The sequence below is a fragment of the Plecotus auritus genome (assembly GCF_963455305.1).
Source record: "Plecotus auritus genome assembly, chromosome: 3".
Taxonomy (NCBI): domain Eukaryota; kingdom Metazoa; phylum Chordata; class Mammalia; order Chiroptera; family Vespertilionidae; genus Plecotus; species Plecotus auritus.
Genome location: NC_137772.1, coordinates 119,423,675 through 119,437,734, shown reverse-complemented (window position 1 = coordinate 119,437,734; position 14,060 = coordinate 119,423,675). Strand labels below are relative to the sequence as shown.

At 45.9% G+C, this 14,060-nt stretch overlaps 1 protein-coding gene across 1 annotated transcript in view; it reads right to left on the bottom strand.

The window, feature by feature from the left end:
• ATP12A (ATPase H+/K+ transporting non-gastric alpha2 subunit) overlaps window positions 1-672 on the bottom strand; it is a gene marked incomplete at its 3' end in the record, with an annotated part of 30,414 nt that extends 29,742 nt beyond the window's left edge. Inside the window, exon 1 of the mRNA XM_080660156.1 lies at window positions 441-672. Within this exon, the coding sequence (XP_080516282.1) occupies window positions 441-449 (9 nt within the window). The 5' untranslated portion in view covers window positions 450-672. The remainder of the gene's footprint in view (window positions 1-440) is intronic.
• Window positions 673-14,060: the final 13,388 nt, after the last annotated feature.

Below are 14,060 nucleotides of genomic sequence, written 5' to 3'. Positions count from 1 at the left end.
CCTCTCCAAGGAGCCATGGGGTCTCTCTAGGACCTTGTTCCCCATTTCTTGGGTAGAGGGAGCTCATTGTCCCACCATTTATTGGGTGGAGGGTGCCCACTGCTCCCTGTTTTTCTTGGGTTGGTGGGGGCATGCGGGGATACCGCCCAATGAGCTCCTGAATATCAGCCCCAGGCAGGGCACGCCTTACGCACTGCACTACGGTGTATTCGTGCATCCGTATCCCAGCGAAGTGCTACCCTTGGAATAGGAGCTGCCCTCGGATGCCGGCCCTTCCTGAGTCTGGGTCTGGGTCGTCGCCTGCTCGGGGGCTCCAGCTTCGACTGAGGGCTTGGAGCAGGGCGGGGAGAGGAGCGGCGCGGAGTCCAGAGAGCGAGAGATGCTGGCGGCCCTCCATATCCCCGCACCTCTCGACCGGCCCGGGGTCGGGATGCACGCACCTGGCCCATGACGCAGTGGAGTCCCGGCAGCGGCTGGCGCGGGTTTGAGGGCGGAGCGGGTCCGGTCTGGCGGCGGCTGTGGAGCGGCCCTGCACGAACCTGGGTGGCAGGTGCAGCCGCTGGCTGGGGAGGCGGCGGCGCCTTAAATGCCGTTCGCCCCGCCCTTGCCTGCCCTGCGTTCTGGCTTTGGGAACCCACGTCTGCCGCCGCCTGAAAGTGCGCCTGCGATTTGCTTACCAATAAAGGAACTGATACAGATACACCATCAGCACAGAGCGCACATGGCCGTTCTGGCAACTGTGCTCTAAGGTGCCTTTAGAAATGGAAGGCTGCTCTCGGATCTTATGCACAGATGCGTATCCGAGGGGATTTGGGGACAACCAAGAGCCTCTGGGGAGCAGCTGAATTATTTTGCAGGATCCAGATAGGAATTTGGAGTTGGAAACAATTTGGGTGAGCGGGAGAGAATGGGAGACGTGGGGGATTCAGCGCCAGCCCGAGGGGCTGCCGGTTCTGAGAACTGGACCAGGTTGCTGGGGCGCAGAACTGAAGTTGTAAGCTGCGCATTCCCACCCGCTCCTGCTGGGACCCAGCGCTTCCGCTTCCACGAACCACACACACTTCCAACCTCCCTTTTTTCCCCTCCCTTCCTTTCTTCTTTTCTTTCAAGAATGATAGATTTTAAAGCCTACTTCCCTCCCCCCAGCACAGAAGAGCAACATCAATGAGTTACTCCTTACCTAAACTAAATAGGAAGGGACAGGCAGTTCTGGGAGTGGTGCTTGGTTACAGATACACATCACAGGTTCTTTAGAGCAAGCATGTCAAACTCAAAGGCTAACACGGGCCAAATAAACATGGTTTAAGTTTATGTGGACCGCAAAAAACAAAAGCTTCAATTTTCATAGAAGCGTAGGTTTATTTCGATAGAGACATGCTGAATACAAAGGGCTGAAATAAATGAGTAATCGTTACCATAAAATAATAGAACATTTTAATAAAAATTAATATTTTTCTTGAACATTAAGTTACCTGATACCGAAAAGCTACACAAATTAATAAGCGTAATGCAAATAAACCTATTTTTCTTGTTCTCCGAAAGCAAGTATTTCCTGTTGTGCACACCAAACAAGTCAGTCCAAGACTAATGGCGTGGCAATCGGCTGCTAAAATATTCTCTGCTAGTATTAGTGGAGAGAAATGGTGGGCCTCTATGTAAGGCGCATAAGGGAAATGAGTGCAACACGATTACAGTAATCGGTCATTAGTGAACGTTATAGTTCGTTATTAATAATTATGTATAACAGGATATTGTAAAAATTGTTACAAAATTTTTATTAAGACATTTCTTACATATTGGCTGGGCCGCAAAAATATTCATTGTGGGCTGCGAGTTTGACATGCTTGGTTTAGAGTGAGTGTGGGGGGGCGGGGAGATTAAATTGTCCAAACTCAAGTAGCAGTGGACTTCTGGGGAGGTCTGCTCTTTCTCCCCTGCAGAATGCTCTTCAAGGAAAGATTTGAAGATAAGGGGAATGAGATAGACTTGTGTGAAACTGATGCTGCCCCTGTTTGCCAGGAGTCTGGGAGAAGGGGTTTTACAGGCAGCAGAGGCTGCTGCTCACCTTCACCTGTTCCAGCGTCTGCCTGTGTTTTGGACAGGTGTGGAACAGACAAGCAGAATGCTGGCAGAGATGCACCAGACCCCATGTCCAGTCCAAGCTTAAGAGCAAATCCCCATTCATACTGATCTGACTGGGGAGAGGTGGGGCTCATGCAGTGGTGATGGCATAGGTTAAACATTAGAAAATTGTAACCACTTCCCTTAGAGAAGATTTATTCTTGTTGATGTCAAGTTTGGAACAGTGTTAGTTATGACCAAACCGGACAAAATAGAACGTTATCAGATTCTCTAGTACCTCTAAGGTCCTGCAGGGTACCAGTCCTAGTCATCACTACTGTGGCACATGCAGCAGCCTCTGAGGCCATCAGATGTCCTGGAATGCAACCTCTACCAAAAAGGACAAATGGAGCCACTCTCCCCACACCCACCCTGACTCCAGAGTTATTGCTTTGTTGACACCAGTCATCCTGCTCCAGAGTACGGGCATCCCATTATTCCTTGAGGGAATGGCCTCTGTGATGTGGCAACTGGAGTAGTCCTCACCTGATAGAACTATGAACTGGATTTCCCTGGAAACACAGTCTCACCTCTTTTTGGCTCCAGGGGCTATCACCAAGCAGTTCTAGGCAATGGACACCGAACTCCACCCAACTCTAATGACCTCTCCTGAGCTGCCCATAAAACCCAGGACACCTCCTCAGTCCTCATACTCTAGTGGTAACATCTGCATGAGGTTGGGTTTTCCTGTCTTTCAAAAGAAACCTATTTATGTCAAAAGTTTCTTCTAGAACTGTTCTGATCAACAAATATTATGTATTTGGGACAGACTGTCATATTCCTGGCTCATTTTAATACATTTAACGTTAATTCACTTAATGAACTTGAAACTGTACTAGACATAAGAGGTGATGGGGAGAAATAGTACTAAAATTGTATCATTCTCTGATCTCAAGGAAGTTACACTTGATCCATTGGAGGGAGAAAATTAATGAATAAACAGTAAGTGATCTAAGACAGAAAAGAATTATCACTAAATGTTATAGGCTCTAAGTCAGCCGTGGGCAAACTACGGCCCGCGGGCTGGATCTGGCCCGTTCGGCTGTTCTATCCGGCCCGTGGAGCCAAAAGAGCGGAGGGTTCTCTTGCTCTCCCCTCCGCTCCTTTACTTTGAATTTATATTAGTTCACACAAACACTCCATCCATGCTTTTGTTCCGGCCCTCCGGTCCAGTTTAAGAACCCATTGTGGCCCTTGAGTCAAAAAGTTTGCCCACCCCTGCTAAGTGCTTTAAGAGTTAGAAGGAAAGATGGGAGGTATGGCAAGACTTTTATTCCTTAGAATTAGTTATTAAGATTTTTTTCCTTCCCCTTTGCACCACCCATGAAATATGGGAGAGAGGTAGAAAGAGGGGCTGATTCAGGGCTTGGTGTCTAATGCTGTTGGTGCCTTGAAAGGCCCCATGCTGCAGAGTCCTAGGTAAAGGGACATCCACCAGTCACCTCATAGGTGGGAATGTGAAGATACCTAGGATGTGGAGTTTGAAGGCTAGAGACAGAGAAGGAAGAGGGTCTAGGTGACAATGAGAAGAGGAAGGATTCCTTCCGGCCTCACATCTGGCTCAGCAGGTCCCTCTGCCCACTGTCTTCTTCCTCTCCTAGATTCCTCTCCCACACAAATGGGCAGTCTCCACACACCTGTGTCCACTTGTCGGCCCTGGCTATGGTTAGGCAGCGTTTCTCCCCTGACAAATGCTGTCAGGAGTTGGAGTCAGAATGAAAAAACAAAAACAAAGCAGCCTGGCACATTTCTGCACTGTTTCCTCATTGCCTCATATGGAAGACATCCTGGGACTGGGGTAGGAACATCCTGCAGAGAGGACAGCCTGCTTTCAGACATAGCACATGTACTGTGGTGATGGCCTTGCCTGGGACTCTTAACCAGAGCAGCTGGTGCTGCTCTCAGAGCAGGTAAAGGCCCACAGGGGGCTCCCCAGGGCACAAGGGCAAGTACGAACCTGTTTTCTCCTTATGTGGATGCAACTCCCAAAAATGTTAGCTTACCACAGAGTTCATTCTCTGTGACTCATTTTGGGTAATAAAATTGTTTTGTAGCAAATTACTATTTATTTAATAGGTGATTGAAAAAAATTGACTTCATTCTGAAGTTTTTAAATTTGTTATTTTAATGATTTTTGTTTTTTAATCTTATATTTTTCCTCACCTGAATGATCTTCATTAGATACAATGTAACATATATGACATATAACTTGCATGACATGCAGGATATTATTCCCACAAATATGCTCAGTTAACTTTTCAGGAATTTTTCTCTTCTGGTGAGTAAGGTGACACTCTCTTGGTCATCAGCTCTCACATTCCTCAGTCAGGGAGTCCAAAGCAGACACTCAAATATTTATCCCTGAAATATGTATTGGAAGCTTATGTAGGTGTGTAGCACCTTACCAGGTCTTTCTTCTGAGGGAGCTCTCAGAATGACAGTTAAGGATCTCAGCTATGTCACCCAGTTAGAATCCTATATAATAAAAGTGTAATATGTAAATCGACCTAACAATGGAACGACTGGTCAGTGAGGGGCAGGGCTGGCGAGCAGGCAGCACCAGGCCAGCCAAGGCACATGCCAGTGGGCAGAGGGAGGGGATGGCAATGGGGGGAGGGGCGGCAGTGACCAGCAGTGGCAGCAGAGGGGTGATGGGGGGAGGGGGTTGGCAGCTTGCTGCCGGCACCATCCCCTGATCAGCCTGCCGGTTGCCTCCTACAGAGGGAGCACTCCCAAGGGGAGGGGCCTAAGCTGTCAGTCAGACATCCCCTGAGGGCTCCCAGACTGCGAGAGGGCGCAGGCCAAGCTGAGGGACCCCCCACCCGAGTGCATGAATTTTCATGCACTGGGCCTCTAGTATTAACATAAGACATGTCAAAGGCCGAACATGGTCCAGCATTGGGTGGGGGCAAACACCAGGGTTCCAGAGGTGCCAAGGAAGGTGGGAGCTTTGTGCAATGGAGTGATGGGCGCTTCTTGAGGTGGGTTAAGTGCACGTGGAGTTTGAGGCTAGGTAACCTGAAAGAAGTAGAGAGGAGGAGGAAGAGGTACTGGCTCCTACAAAGACACAGCTGATAGGAATGACAATGGTGGCATTTCAGGGAGAACAAGGGACCTGATAGCCAGAGAGGACAGGCTCTCTCAGGGATGGGCAGGAGGTCCAGCTGTCAGGGTGGAACTGTGCAGACACTGAGTCTTATCCTAGGTCTTAGGAGTCCTTGAGAATGACAGTAGCATAATAGAAACAACATTTTGGGGAAGATGAGAGTTTCTCTAGCAAAACCCAAGAGCCCTCTTGACTCTGTGAAGTTGTGGGATTGCAGCCATTCCAACATGAGACTTGAACCAAATTATTGTATTTTAGGTTCCTGTCACTGAGCAACTTGTCAATGAGGCAGCTTGCTGCCTTTGTCATTTATACTTTAGCACCCCTGAGCATGTCTAGTCTGTAAGGAACTGTTAGTTCAGATATCATTGATTTGTTGTGTCAAGTGCTTTGAAAGGAAACCAGGGGAAGGGCAAATGATAGTCACCTAAGTTAGTCACAGTCTTAGCGAGAGAAGTTTATAGGATTCTCCATTCTCCATACCTCAATCCTATATAATAAAAGGCTAATATGCAAATTGACCAAACAGTGGAACGACCAGTCACTCTGATGAGCACTGACCACGAGGGGGTAGACGCTCAATGCAGGAGCTGCCCCCTGGTGGTCAGTGTGCTCCCACAGAAGGAATGCTGCTCTGCTAGAAGCCCTGAGCTGGGCTCATGGCTGGTGAGCTCAGCAGCAGTGGCAGAAGCCTCTCCTGCCTCCGCAGGATGTCCGACGGGGAGCAGGCCTAAGCCATCAGTTGGACATCCCCTGAGGGCTCCCGGACTGCGAGAGGGCACAGGTCGGGCTGAGGGACCGCCCCCCTCTCCACCCCATGAGTGCACAAATCTTGTGCACTGAACCTCTAGTAAATATATATTTATTCTGTTTTTTCAGGGTGAAGTGAGCTGTTCTAAGAGCTATGTGGGGGAAAGGAGCTATGGAATGGAAGAATATCCCTAAGAGACAAGGTCCATCTCTTCCATAAAGATCAACTTCAATCTTGTAATCTTATTGTGGCTGCCAGAGTATGCCCATAGGAAATAAAGCCACCCATTGCTTTGAAGCACAAGATGCCTCCTGCATGATTACAGCCTGGGAATCAGGGTCTCAGTGGGGCTGGCTATTGTCTCAGTTGTAGTAGCTCAACTGCACCAGCTTCCAACTACTACCCCATTTGAGCAGTATTCATCCAAGAACCTTCTCACACTCTGAACTGATCTTTCCTTTCACCTCGTCTCTCTTTCCTTCCTCTAAGGGCTGCCAGGTAAAATACAGGGCTCTCATTAGAGTTGCATTTCAGCTAAACAATGAATAATTTTTTTAATATGTCTCAAATATTGCATGGGACATACTTATACTAAAAAAAAAGTATTATTTAGCTGAAATGCAAATTTAACTGGATATTTTTGTTTGCTAACTCTGGCAATACCACTTCTTCTAGATGCCTTGAGGGTCAGTCCAGCAGGTACATCTGGGGACATTGACCTACTAGTAAGTTCTCCCGATCTTCTCATTGCTAAGCCAAACATGGAAATAAAAACACATTCAGAATTCCTCTTTTTGCTGTGCCAGTCTCTCCCAAGAGCCAGGTGAGCAGGATTTGTCTCAACTTGAATGAGTATGGGCATAATATATATATATTTTAACAAATAGCTTTTCAGCCAGAAAATTGTTACCACTGTGCAGAGGTCACATTCTTGAATCTGAGAAGAGTCTGTGGGAATACAATGCATCTTTAAACCAATTTTCAGTTTTAGAACCAGCAGAGGGGGCACATTCTACAACCATACCAGGCTCAGGTATCAGGGCGACATCATTACCATCAAGGGCACCTGGAATCACTCAGGCACCAAGAATTGATAGAATCCCTGTGGGCTTTGCAACTGCATGCCAAAGACTTCATTTCTGATGGAGCAAAGGACAACTTGGGTAAAAGACAAACCCTGAATAAACAAATCAGAAAAAAAAACTATACCCACCAGTAAGAGAAAAGAAACAACCAAAAAAACTCCAGTACTAATTAGCACGAAGAAACAGTGCAGTACAAGGTTATAAGAAAAGACAAATTGTGAAAGTTTTCCTGCTCCTAGAGCTGGCTAGGATTGAGGACATCAGATTTGGCCTTTTGAGACGTGCTTCTTCTGTGAGGCATTCCAAAGGGTTAAGGTGTTCATAGTCTTGGCCTTACAGCCCCTGATTGCTTCCTGTCACTTGTCTTCTCCTCACTAAGGAAATATGCTCTTTGATGCCAGGTCTTATACTTTTTCTTTGGGTCTCTCAAAGACATGGCCACAGTGACTGGCACATAGTAGGTGCATCCATGTCTCAATTCTCTTGGAGAAATGAAAGAATATTTCTAAAATATTTAAAAAGGAGATCCCACAATCTCCCTTCATCACCCTTGATTTTAGTGATTAATTTTTGCAAATAAGAAAGTTTTTCACATAAATTACTGAAAAAAATTTCATTTTGTAGCTGGAGTTTATTTCTAGATGTAAGGAGGTCCTGATGAAATAGAAAAAAATATGTTTTAAATTTTTATGAAACCTAAAACATAAAAATAGATGTTTCTTTCCAGCTTGAAAGACTTAATTTTAATCATCAATAATTTTAATAGTTAATAATTTCTTCATAAGTAATGTTGAATGGGGACTCTGTAGACCTGAGCTATAGTTCTGGTTTTCTTGTTTGCTAACCGTATTTGCTGGGGCAAGACTTATAACATCTCTGTTAACTGGTGGTTCCCAAGCCTGTCTGATCATAATCTCCTGGGAGTTCTTTTAAAATTCCTTAGCTCTACACGCAAATAAATCTGTGGTAAGTCCTAAAAGTTTATTTTTTTAATTATTTTTGTTTTTTTAGAGAGAGAGGAAGGGGAGAGATAGAAAAAAACATCAATGTGAGAGAGAAACATTGATTAGTTGCTTCCCACATGTGCCCCAAACACACATCCAACCCTAAACCTAGGTATGTACCCTGATTGGGAATCAAACTCACAACCTAGAACAATGCTCCAACCAACTGAGCCTGGAAGTTTATTTTATAAAGCTCTACCTCCCACCTCTGGTGATTCTTATAAGTTACTAGAGGCTCGGTGCACGAAATTCATGCACGGGGGTGTGTGTCCCTCAGCCCAGCCTGCATCCTCTCCAATCTGGGACCCCTTGAGGGATGCCCAACTGCCCGTTTAAGCCTGATCCTGGTGGGATTGGGCCTAAACGGGCAGTCGGACATCCCTCTCACAATCCAGGACTGCTGGCTCCCAACTGCTCGCCTGCCTGCCTTCCTGATTGCCCCTAACCGCTTCTGCCTGCCAGCCTGATCACCCCCTAACCACTCCCCTGATTTATGCCTAACTGCTCCCCTGCCAGCCTGTTTTCCCCTAACTGCCCTCCCCTGCAGGCCTTGTCCCCCACAACTGCTCTCCCCTGCAGGCCTGGGTCCCCCCCAACTGCCCTCCCCTGCAGGCCTGGTCACCCCTAACTGCCCTCCCCTGCAGGCCTGGTCCCCCCCCAACTGCTCTCCCCTGCAGGCCTGGGTCCCTCCCAACTGCCTTTCCCTGCAGGCCTGGTTGCCCCCAACTTCCCTCCTCTGCCGGCTTGGTCACCCTTAACTGCCCTCCTCTGCAGGCTTGATCACCCCCAACTGTCCTTCCTTGCAGGCCTGGTCCCTCCCAACTGCCCTCCCCTGCTGGCCTGATCACCCACAACTGCCCTCCCTTGCAGGCCTGGTCCCTCCCAACTGCCCTCCCCTGCTGGCCATCTTGTGGTGGCCATCTTGTGTCCACATGGGGGCAGGATCTTTGGCCACATGGGGCAGCCATCTTGTGTGTTGGAGTGATGGTCAATCTCCATATTACTCTTTTATTAGATAGGATGGGCTTAAGAACCCACTGGACCAGGTTACTGGTCTTCAAGCTGCTATACTGATTCCTGGACCAACACAGAGGAACTCCAGTGAATGGAGTGAGCTGAGATTGAACTACCTTCGGTGGTTCAGTAGTGTAGCCAAGATCAAGGGCCCTGATGTTGGACACCGTTCAGGCCACAGCTGGAAGCTCTTTCGTGCCTTGTGTAAACACATACACACATCAAGATTTTTAAAGATCCCTTTGATTCTAACACTTTATGGTCTGAGAACCTCTACCTTCCTTTATAAGTACTTATGTGGTAGTCTTATTGCATTTAATTAGATTGGGAGCTTTGCTCTTATAGCTCAAATCTGTGGACTAAAGAGCAAATGTCTTGTAGCCACCCTCAGAAAAAGGACCCCTTTGTTCACAAAAAAAAAAAAAGGGATGTGTGAGTGTATGTGAGTCAGCACAAGCCAGTTACACTGTGAAGGACACAACCCTAAGTACATCCATCAATAGCAAATTGAGTGTCCCAGCCATGTGCTGGCTTCTGATTATGTTTCAGTATTATTGACATTTGTACAGCACTTTTTATAAACAGGGATGTAGATTCATTCTACAAAATCATATTGAATTGTGATGACACCAAACTAACCACATTTCAAATTATTTCCATATTTTTTTATTTTTTTTTAAATATATTTTATTGATATTTTACAGAGAGGAAAGGAGAGGGATAGAAAGCCAGAAACATCGATGAGATAGAAACATCAATCAGCTGCCTCCCGCACACCTCCCACTGGGGATGTGCCCGCAACCAAGGTACATGCCCTTGACCGGAATCGAACCCAGGACCCTTCAGTCCGCAGGCCGACGCTCTATCCACTGAGCCAAACCAGTTTCGGCTCCATATTTTTTAATGTAACTAATGTGTGTACATTTACACAAGGACAGAGGAATACATTGCAAGAATGACAGGGCTTCCAGCTTGAGCCTAAATGGGGTCTAACATCAGGATATGACGGGGCATGACTGGGTAACTGGCAGGGAAGAACAAAAGGATGGAGGTGGGGTGGAGGAGCTTCCTTGCAGGGAAGTAGGAGACAGGTATGCACAGGTCAGTCCAGTACAAAAATCTGAGGCATTGGAAGGACAGTTGCAGAGTGTTGTCTTCTGATTTGTCTCATGGTCCAGCTTATGGATGAATCTCTGGCCCGTGGAAAAGGGAAGACTGATGGTAAGAGCTCAGAAGCCTTTCATTGATCCCATAAATGCCGAGGTTTGTACACCTGCAGGCTCTATGCCTTCAAAGTGGCAAAGTCTCAGAAACTTGCAGGAAGTGGTGAACTTGGTGTCTGGTGGATGGGGAGTTAGTTAGTAGTGGACTGTGACCAGGAGCAGAGGAAGAGGTAGAGGGAGACTTGACCTCTCCTGGCATCCCAGAGCTGCTGGAGGTCTCTGTAGACATCAGGGTTCTGGGTTAGCAGAGGGAACAAAGACCAGCAGAACACAGCTCACACTTAGGTTGTCAGTTTCCAGTTTCCAGCCCCCATGATCTCTTCAGAACACTTTTCAATTCAGTTCAGCAAACTGAGAGGCTTTGTTGATTGTTCTCTACTCCTCTATGAGTTATGTGGTGTTGGTGTTAGCATAAGGAGTGTGTAAGAGTTGGGTCATCTGCAATGACAATGGCATTGCTCCTGTGGTGAGCGAGTGACTGGAAATCCCACTAGTCTAGGTGACAGCTGTTGGGATCTCCAATACCAGACACCTCTTCTCACTGAACGCCTAGATAAATTTATCAGCACCTATATGGTGACTTAGAGACATCTTTCTCCCCCTCTTCCCCTCCCTACATGAGCAGGAAGAACTAGCTGTAGTTGGTTTTAGACTAGAGGAGCCAGTGGGTGTGCCCTTGAGCCCCCACCTTTCCCAGGGGCTGGGCCTAACACTGGCTGGGAACCAGATCCTCTGCCCAGGAGCAGGGATCAGCTTCACTTCAGCAAGCAATGAAAGGCATGCCACAGGGAAGCAAAAAAGCTGGTCTCAGTTCAGTCATGCCATCTTCTGAGATGACCTTTCAGCTTCTAGAAAATTCTGGAACTTGCTGTTGACACTTTAAGTGTTAATTCCCCTAGGCCACACTACCCAGTCTTTGGTCAAACACCAGTCTAGATGTTGTGAAGGTATTTTTTTTGAAATGTGATTAATGATTAAATCAATAGACTTAATGTGGGTGGGCCTCATCCACTCAGCTGAAAGACTTATGAGAAAACAAACTGTGGCCCCCAGGGAAGAGGGAATTCTGCCTCCAGACTGCTTTGGACTCCAGCTGCAACAACAAGTCTTCCCTGGGTCTCCTGCCTGCCAGCCTGCTCTGCAAATCTTGGACTTGCCAGCTCTACAATTCCTTTAAAATATACCCTTAATCCTCATCCCTAAACCCTAATTCCTTAAAATAAATCTCTCTCTACTTAAACATTTTATTGGTTCTCTGTCTCTGGAGAATCCTGAGCTAATACGTGCTCCTTACACTCATCAGCCCAGAAAACCACACAGAAAACTTCTAATATATAGAACTCGAACATCAAAGCCAGTTCTTAGTCATTCATCTGCCATCTAAGGGAGACCTATATGTTTGATGGCCTTTTAGGACAGGGTTTATATGAAAGAACTATTGATGTTATCATAACCAGTTATTATCACCCACTGCTACATTTTAATAAGTACTATTTTAAAATGAGATTTCCTTGTGATTTGCTCTATAGCCATTTTTCTCACCTTGGGGTGTCTGGGTAGTAGTAGTGTGTTATGGGGGAGGGGGCACACAATGAACACTCAGCTCCAGGTGAGAGAAGCACTGAGCATAGGCTCCGGTTATGAATTTTTTGAGAGGCTGCAAGGAAATGATTTGATTCTCTTTTCCTAGGAACTCAGAGAGGCCAAGATACTTATGCTAAAAATACAGTTTTTAAAAAAATTTTAATGAGTAGCCAGCATGCAGGCAATTAGATATTCTAATTTCTTCCCAGAGGAGTGGTTAGAACAGCCGTGGGCAAACTACAGCCTGCGGGCCAGATCCGGCCTGTTCGGCTGTTCTATCCGGCCCACGGAGCCAAAAGAGCAGAGGGTTCTCTTGCTCTCCCCTCCGCTCCTTCACCAGCAGCAGTGTTAACGTGGCAACGTCCGGAAACACAGCCACAGCTCCTTCTTCTGAGTGGGCGGATCTATATCCCCATTCAGTAGAAGGAACAACCTCTCAATCTTCCAGAGGCTCCTTGTAATGCCCGCGGACGCGCCCCCGACATTCCCCTGGGAATGCGTAGACACGTTATCATGGTGATGTAGGGAGACACGCCCCTGGAGAGCACAGTATCAGAGCATTAGCTAAAAAGGAGACCAACAACACTGTTCCCACTGAAGTTGATGTTTTAAAGACCAAAAACCTTTCAACCCAGTCTGCATTGCCATCTACATCTATGTCCCGGGCATAATTTGGAAGTTGCACTAAAGAAAATGTTTAATTTACTGTTTACACATTTTGTTCTTTTCTATTTGTTTTAGTTTTAAATTATTTTATTATATTTAAGTTTAATTTGAAAGGCTTTTGTACCTTTCCTTTGTTAGGCAATTTTATTTTGCCGTTGCCATCTTCAGTATAAGGTATGTTATTGTGCTATGATTCCTCCATTTTTTGAAGTTTCAAATTATAATAATTAGTGTTTACATTCTTCTTGTTAAAATGTTTGAAATGAATAAAACTATTGAAATAAAATAAAAAAAGACTGTACCCTTTTATGTAATGATGTTTACTTTGAATTTATATTAGTTCACACAAACACTCTATCCATGCTTTTGTTCCAGCCCTCTGGTCCAGTTTAAGAACCCATTGTGGCCCTCGAGTCAAAAAGTTTGCCCACCCCTGGGTTAGAACTTAAATATACATTTTAGAGTCATCAATTTTTAGGTAGTATGTAATTAAAGCCATGGGACCAGATGTAATTACTTAGAGAATATATAGAAATACACAGATATTACTTCGTTATATTTGATCTTTTGATTTAATTGAATGGTCCTTTTGGCCCCAGAGTCTAAGCTTAAGTGAATGTGCCTGAGCTGCATGAAGGTTTAATAAATTCTGGTGTTTGTGTAGGGGAGACACACAGCACCATCAGTTAATTACTTCTTGTAACAGTCTGGGCATAAAACACCTTCTCCTTTACCTTTGCTGCACTCCCATTTGGAGAGAGAACCTTTGCCTCCTTAAGGGCAATCTGCTTGTTTCTACTTGGGCAGCTCGGTGAGGCAAAGTGCTAATTCCCAGAAAGCACCTACTTACAGCCAAGGTGGAGCTATTTTCCCCAGAGAGTGTCTATTTAATTCCAGCAATTAACTGGATTCCAGGGGAAAAGGACCGGTTGAGTGGTCTGTGTCAATAACATGGTGATTATGCAGTGGCCAAACCTATGATTATCTGATTTAACCAAGAATGTACAGGGTAACAGGCTCTTTGCTTCTTGTTAGAGAGAATTCATTGTGTCTGTGCTACACCACAGGTGACTTCTCTCCTTCCCTATGTCTCCTCTTCCTATGAAAAAATAAACATCTATAAAATGGTTTCTGAATTAAACTCAGTGTTCTGAAAACCATATAGGTTATTTTTCATGAACAGCTCAAGGCCTGAGAATTCCAGTGTTTTTCTGTATATAATTTGAAGTACCATGAAGGCCTTTGAGCTTGAAGACTTCCCTTTAGTAATTTGCATATCCTTGTCTATAATTTTTAAAAAATTTATCTTTATTGTTGAAAGCATTACAGATGCCCCTCACTTTTTTCCCCATTGACCCTCTCCCCCACCAGGGCTTCACCACACTATTGTCTGTGTCCATGGGCTATGCACATATGCATGTGTTCCCCAGTTAATCTCTTCCACCCACCCCCCACCTTCCGTCTGAGATTCCTCAGTCTGTTCCATGCTTCTATGTCTCTGGATCT